We start from the raw sequence: 6,888 nt of genomic DNA, 5'->3' as shown, positions 1-6,888 counted from the left end.
AGGGTGGGCCTGGGGCGGCGCCAGAGGGCTGCGTGGTCCCGGCAGGACCCCGCCATGCAGCAGAGCCCTGGTCCCCATCCCTGTCCCGGAGGGCACCAGCACAGCACGTTCCTGCCCTTGTGCCTGCAGGATACAACACCCAAGTGGGGGAGCGGGGGCTGAAGCTGAGCGGGGGGGAGAAGCAGCGCGTCGCCATCGCACGCACCATCCTGAAGGGTCCCCGCATCATCCTGCTGGATGAGGTAACGGCAGTGGACCCCAGCCCAGCCTTGCCCAGCTCTGCAGCAGCCCCTGTCCCTGCGGCTACCTGTGCTGCCCATGTCCCTTCCCAACACCCTGCCTCTCCCGCAGGCCACATCTGCACTCGACACGGAGACCGAGAGGAACATCCAGGCCTCCTTGGCCAAGGTCTGCGCCCACCGCACCACCATCGTTGTTGCACATAGGTAGGGACGGGGGAAAAGGATGATCCAGGAGGTGCCGAGCTCTCTGAGCTGGCCAGCCCCCCGCAGAGGGATTCACAGACCTGTCCTCCTGCCCGGGAGGTGACAGCCCCTGCGATTGCTGCTCCTTGCACTGTGCAAACCTCCCGGGGCCCTCTCCCCTCTGAAACAGGGTAACACCCTGCCTTCCCCTGCAGGCTCTCCACCGTGGTGGGCGCAGACCAGATCCTGGTGCTCAAGGATGGGCGCATCGTGGAGCGAGGGAGGTGTGCGCAGGGGGGGGGTTTGGTGCTCTCTGTGCCCACGGGGACCCCCTCCCTGGCTCTGGGGCCAGCTTGGGACCCTGCACCCCCATGCTCTCCCCGCAGGCACGAGGAACTGCTACAGAAGGGTGGCATGTATGCCAGTATGTGGCTGCAGCAGCAGGCCGGGGACGAGGGCGAGAGCAAGGAGCGCCGCACCGAGAAGCCCCTGGGCAGCAAGAAGGGGCTGTGAGCACAGCTGGAGGCTGCGCTGTGATGCTGACCCAGGGCCCAGGCCCCCATGCTGCCAGGGAGCCCTTTGCTGGCTGTGCCCCGGGGCCCCGTGTGCCCCGGCAGCTGCAGGGGCTGGGTTGGACACTCCACTACGTTTGTATCTGTTTGTTTTGCTGTTGTGTAGTTTCTTAAACCAGGTCCTTCCCAGCTCTGTGCCTGTGTGCTCTGGGCAGGGTATGCGCCCGCAGGACTCCCCCCCCGCCAGGGGAGTGCTCCAGGCAGGGGCAGGCAGGGTTACTGCCTGTGCCCTTGGGTCGACCAGCAGCTCTGCCACGGGGTTAGGGTCCTTGGGCTCAGGCGGGCGAGGGGATAGAGCAGGCTGTCAGCGCCTGCCCCATCCTGGCACAAAGGGCTGAGCATGGCATAGGGCTGTACTCCGATGGCAAAGGAAGAAGCAGCGCGGCTGGTGCCCACTTCCCCCCCCCCTTGTGTCCCCCACTTGCACCCATCAGCAGAGATGCACTGCTCTGGGCTGGACACCAAGGAACCGCTCCCCCAAAGCGCCTCTGCGCCTTGTGCTATGCTTTTATTTTCTACCAAGCAGCACTTTGACAAGTCTCAGCATTCCCTCAGCCCAGACTGAACCCACTTCCCGCCCCAGGGAGGCACCGCCAGCAGATTACCCCCCCCACCCCAGCTGTACGCTGCTCGGAATGGGACGGCTCAGCCCTGTGCAGAACCAGGCACAGCCCCGCAGGCAGGAGCGGTTCCAGCAGGGAAGCTTGAGAGAGCAGGTGGGAAAGCAGCACCACTCTGCCCAGCTGCAGACCCCCCTGCAAGAGGCCAGCAGGACAAGTCCCCCGCGACCCAGGCATCACCTCCTGCCTCCAAACACCAGCAAGGAAGGGCTGGCTCCAGGCTCAGGGCTGTGTTTGCAAGAAGGGGTTCTCTGCTGCTGCTCCTCAGGGCAGCAGGAGGGGATGCCCTGCAGCACGGCTGGAAGGAGGGAGGCGTTCCTGCCCCAGCAGCATTAAAACAGGGCTCTGGGATATTTAGGGCAGCAGAGGAGCAGCCAGCAGCAGGAAGGCAGCTGCAGTCCTCCCGCGCGAGCGACGCTGGCACAGTCAAGTCACTGCTGAGGTTACTTTTCAGTTAATGGCCTTTGTTAAATTAAACCAGAAAGGAAACACAGCTCCATTCAGTCTCAGAGGGGTCCTGGGCCCCAGCCAAGTCGGATAAGGCCCAACGTGCGCTTGTGCATGCAAACAGCAGGGGAGGCACTGAGGGCATGGGGAGTTGGGAAGGGGCTGCCTTCACACTGCCGGGAGGCCGCATACTCAGCCGTGCCATACCTGTGTAAGAGACCGTCCCAGCCACCGTTGCTCTTTTCTGAGGGGCTGGCACGGCCCTTCCCAGAGCATGAAATCCAGCCCCCGGCTACTGGAGCAGGCAGCCGCATCCCAGCTGTGCATCCGAGCGCGCAGAGATGTCCCCACACAGCACTTCCCCTCCAGGCTGGCTCTGCCCTTACCCCACAGTCCCCGCAGTGCTGGGACATGGCCACGGCAGCTGTGGCTAAGTGCACACTGTGGGGTGCTGCTTGCTTTGGTCAGTGTGTGCTCAGCCTCGTCCCACACCGTCTTCACCTCTCCAGGAGCATCAGCAATTTGCTGCACCGACTTTATACAGGTACTAGGGTTGAGGTGTCAGTGTGTGTTTGGTGGCTCACCTACAGCCCCCAGGGAGAAGAGCTGTCCCTGGAGAGGGGCTCTTGTCATCAGTGTCCAGGCCAGAACCCCACGGCATCCACGTGGGAGGCCAGAGCTGCTCCTCAGGTCACTAGCAGGATCCCACGTCCACTGGCACACCCTGCCCCGCCTGCCTATGACATGCTGCAGTTTGATGGCTTTGAACCGTGCGCCTGGAACGGGAAGAAGCACACAGTGAGCAAGGGAAGACGGGCTCCTTCCTCTGTCCTACAAGGGGGCACACCCAGTGCTCAAGTCCCCAGGGCTGTGTGCTCAGCAGTGATGCTGCCACCGCCCCAGGCTGGGCTGCCCTCCTGGTGAGAAAAGTGACCCTAGACAGAGCCCAGAGGAAGCAGAACCCAGGGAAAACCCCACCATGACACACCCAGGCTGGGATCAACCCCACCACGGCGCAGAGCCTACAGCCAGCCTCACTCACCTGCCGCTGCGACTGCTGGTACTCGGCTTCGCTCGCTGACAGCGCCTGGGCCAGTGCCAAATCCTCCTCCTCCTGCGTGCTGCTGGGGACAGTGGTGCATTGTGTGCCTTGGACTGCCCCGGGCTCACTGGGCCAGCGCTCAGAGCCCTTCGGGGTGGCAGGATCTCCTGTCACTGCAACCCTCCAGGACAGCTAAGGGCAGGGAGCAACTGAGGATCACCCTGAACAAGCCAGGGGCTGGGGAGGGACCAGAGGATCCAGCTGGGGCTGGCAGCCAGCATCCTGGGCCGAGGAGAACCATGTTAACTCCAGTCTGTAAGACGGTGCTTTTAGCAGCACCAGGTAACATGCCTGAGGACTTGGGCTCCCGGGTGTCCTCTGTGAACACCCCTACTCCACCTCTGTCATGCTCTAGCCACGCTCATTAGCTGACAAGCAGTCAGACAATGGTTTGCCCTACTCTGTGCTGTCAGTCACTGTCAATCACTGTCCCCTCCCAGCACTCCAGAGGGCTTGCTCACTGAACAGAGCTCCGTGATGGCTCTGGACTCTTCCTCTCCCCCCCCCAGCCACACAGAGGCATCATCCAGAGCCATGTGCTGAGAGGAATGTCATCCCGGAGCCACATGACTCTGCCCCGGGCACCTCTCACATGTAGGCTTGGGGTGTGACACCACGTGTCCCACGTGTCCCCGGACTGTACCTGGGTGGATGTGCTGAGCTGCGTGCTGACTCTGCCAGGGACATCTCCAGAGCTCGCTGCAGTGCCTCTTCCTCGCTCTGAAACAAAACATCTTGTCACCAGCTTGGCTGAGGTGGTAGGAGGCAGCCCTGAGGGACACGCAGCGGGCACGGTCTTGCCTGGCCAAGGGTGGGTGCACCTCCCCTCTCCAAGGCCAGACACAGCCAAGGTGAAGGCCTTGGGCTCAGGACAGATCTGTACTTCTCTCTCCCCGTGCCCAAGGGAGTGCAGCCCTGTCTGCCAGTGCAGGGAGCACGCTAAGAATACCAGTGGGAAGCAGCTTCCAGCCACCTCCTCTGCCCTTGGCTTGCAGAACAGAAAGACAACACCCAGGCTGAACAGCCAGCACACTTTGTCCCTCCAGGGAAAGATGAGCACCAAGCGCAGCCGAGAGCTGCCACTCGCAGGCACCAGAGCAAACTCCGATACCCCACTGAGCATCCGGGACCCCTGTTTGCCAGGGAAGGCCCAGCTGGGGAGCACCACGGTCACCTACAGAGCATGGGTGACAAAGCAGTTGCTGCAGTAGCTCCCCAGGGCACAGGAACCACCCAAACCCACCACAAATGCCCAGGCCAGGCCACTCACCAGCCCATTCTGCAGCATGACAGCCGGAGGGGATGTGCTGGCAGTCTGCGAGGCAGCTGCTCTGCCTCCTCTGCAAACAGGAGAGAAGCTGGGTTATTGCCAAGGCAGGGAGCCCTAGTACGAGGACGCAGCCCTGCCGATGCACAAGAAGCAGGGAGCTGTCGCTCCTGCGTCCCACAGGGAGCCAAGCTAAGCCTGGTCGCGCCCACCTCAGAATTACGAGTCGGGCCGTCACCATACCTGGCAGAGGCCAGAGAAGAGGGGCTGTCTGCTGGCCGGGCAGCTCCACTGCTTGATGCGGTGACTGTTTTGGAGGAGGACGCCTGGGCTCTTGCAACTGCAGCGTGCCTAGGACAGACAGGACGCAGCTGCTTTACTATCGTGGGCCATCCCTGGGCACTGAGTACCCAAGGGAGATGAAGCTGGATAAGACACATCCCTGGCATCCAGCTCCCTCTCCTCCTCCCAACAGCACCTATGTTGTGGCTCAGCTATGCCCAAGGGTTTCAAGTGCCGTTTCTCTCCCCAAAACACTGTGCAGAAATCATCGCCTACAGGATAAGGGACTAGGCAGAGAAGCAAGAACAAAACAGCCCGTGGGCAGTACCGGCGGCTTTTGCTGCAGAAAGGAGAGACTATGTATAAAGCTGTGCTGGCTCTACAAACCTTAACGCTGCTGGAGGACACCCCGGCACACAGGGCAGGGAGTGTGAGAATGCAGCGGTCCCAGACAACGGGCCGGGAAGAGCTTGGCTTCTTCCCTGTAACCCATCTGACAAGTACAGCCCCGTCCCTGCCAGCCCGTCTGTCCCCAGGCCCTCACCCTGCTTTGGAGAGGGGACGCCCTGCCCCGCTGCAGTCGTGGTCCAGGGGGTGCCGGTGCTTGAGGCAGTAGTTCTTGTGGCACTGGTCACAGATCACCTTCATCATCTCCTTCTGCTTGCAGCCGGGCTTCAAACACTTGTTGGTGAATATCTGAAAGATGACATGGCAGCGGTGAAAAGGAAGACACCCGGCAGGGCTGGGGCTGTCCCTTCCCTCCATGCCAGGCCCTGGGCACCGACCAGCTTTCTCTCCCAGCGCCACTTCTGTGGGCCTCTGGAGTTTGTCTCTGAATACTAGTTTTCTTTAGATAGTTTATTAGTAATTCAGTAGCGCTTCAGTCCTCATAGACGAGGGTCTCCACGATCACAGAATGCACAGCAAGAGAGACTGCCTCGCCCAGGGACTCCTGCCTGCCCTGCCAGGGCAGTGGGGACAGCCCAGAGCCCTCCAGCTGCTGCTGGGCTGGATTCCCGCAGGGCCAGCTGCTCCCTGCAGCAATTCCCTCTCCTGGCAAGAAGGGGCAGCTAATTGCGGATTGCATTTTCCTAATGGCAGCATGCAGTTTCCCATCCTCATCCTGCCTTTCCTCGTGTCCCACGTGGCTGCCCAGCCCCACCCCATCGCTATCTCAGCCCCAGACTCACACCACAAAGCTCTGCAGATGCGTACACCTCCAGCTCACCAACCCTTCCTGCCCCTGGCCTGTGCAAACGCAGAGGGCACCAGGCAGAGCCGAGCTGTGTGCCGTTTTCATCCCACCCCCAGGCTTCGGCAGGGACCCAGCAGAGCTGAGCAGTGGCGTGGAGAGCGCTGGGTTTCTACCTTGCGCTTGCGCTGTGCGGGGTCGGACTTGCAGTCACGGTCAATGTGCTCACCCACCACGACATCGGGCATCTGCCCCCGCCTCACAGGGACCGGGGTGTTGCAGAGGGGACACACAGGGACCTGCACATCCTGTAGAGACAAGAAAAGGGGGCTGGGAGCACGTAGCTGGGCAACCTCGAGTGCTGTGCGGCCATCTCTCTCCCTTTCAGGATCTGCCCGCTTCAGCTTCCGCAGCATCACCTGCGGTTTGAGATCCTGCTCACCACCCTCCAAGCTTGCTGTTTCTGACCCAGCGGCTGCGACAGGCGCGGACACACACTCTGAGAAGGAAGACAGCAGGGCTGGGAGATGCCCAAACCATTTCACCCAGCGGCAGAGGGCGGGCTGGAACTTTGCGGCACTGAGATACAGATCCTGGCTTTCCGGGACACCTCCAGACTCAGCGCACATCCCAAGGGGGACCGCCCAAGTGACCAAAGAAGGCAGAAACTGTTCTGATCGCTGGCTGGGAACACTCAGCAGCTCTGAGCACGAGGCTGGATTAGACCTCCTCTCCATGCTTACCTTCTTGTAGGCAGAGGTGCAGTCGTGCTGGGCGTACGCGATGTGGTCGGTGCAGAAGATCTGCTCGCAGGCGTCGCACTTCAGGGGGAGGAAGTCTGGCAGCAGGGAGACGCAGCGGGCAGAGAGCGCCGAGACGTCAGCGCTGCCCGCCTGCGGCCTTTGTGTCCCCCCGACTCCCCAAAGGCACAGCCCTGACCCGCAGCGAAGCCAAGACCGCTCCCTCCCTTCCCCCAGCTCC

The 6,888-nt window shown here is 61.9% G+C and overlaps 2 protein-coding genes across 2 annotated transcripts in view; one reads left to right on the top strand and one right to left on the bottom strand.

Annotated features, from left to right (window-relative positions):
* Window positions 1-1,125, top strand: part of ABCB6 (ATP-binding cassette, sub-family B (MDR/TAP), member 6 (Langereis blood group)) — a 6,453-nt gene extending 5,328 nt beyond the window's left edge. Inside the window, exons 13-16 of the mRNA XM_009324871.1 lie at window positions 3-242; window positions 352-446; window positions 641-709; window positions 812-1,125. Of these exons, the coding sequence (XP_009323146.1) occupies window positions 3-242; window positions 352-446; window positions 641-709; window positions 812-938 (531 nt within the window). The 3' untranslated portion in view covers window positions 939-1,125. The remainder of the gene's footprint in view (window positions 1-2; window positions 243-351; window positions 447-640; window positions 710-811) is intronic.
* A 368-nt stretch (window positions 1,126-1,493) lies between these two features.
* The window catches only part of ZFAND2B (zinc finger, AN1-type domain 2B), a 7,114-nt gene continuing 1,719 nt past the window's right edge, over window positions 1,494-6,888 (bottom strand). The window contains exons 2-9 of the mRNA XM_009324870.1: window positions 6,651-6,841; window positions 6,084-6,215; window positions 5,260-5,411; window positions 4,677-4,784; window positions 4,437-4,506; window positions 3,810-3,886; window positions 3,107-3,188; window positions 1,494-2,840 (exon numbers count right to left, since the gene is read on the bottom strand). Of these exons, the coding sequence (XP_009323145.1) occupies window positions 2,802-2,840; window positions 3,107-3,188; window positions 3,810-3,886; window positions 4,437-4,506; window positions 4,677-4,784; window positions 5,260-5,411; window positions 6,084-6,215; window positions 6,651-6,841 (851 nt within the window). The 3' untranslated portion in view covers window positions 1,494-2,801. The remainder of the gene's footprint in view (window positions 2,841-3,106; window positions 3,189-3,809; window positions 3,887-4,436; window positions 4,507-4,676; window positions 4,785-5,259; window positions 5,412-6,083; window positions 6,216-6,650; window positions 6,842-6,888) is intronic.

This window comes from Pygoscelis adeliae, unplaced genomic scaffold (assembly GCF_000699105.1).
Source record: "Pygoscelis adeliae isolate BGI_AS28 unplaced genomic scaffold, ASM69910v1 Scaffold346, whole genome shotgun sequence".
Lineage (NCBI taxonomy): Eukaryota > Metazoa > Chordata > Aves > Sphenisciformes > Spheniscidae > Pygoscelis > Pygoscelis adeliae.
This window is presented reverse-complemented; position numbering and strand designations above follow the sequence as displayed.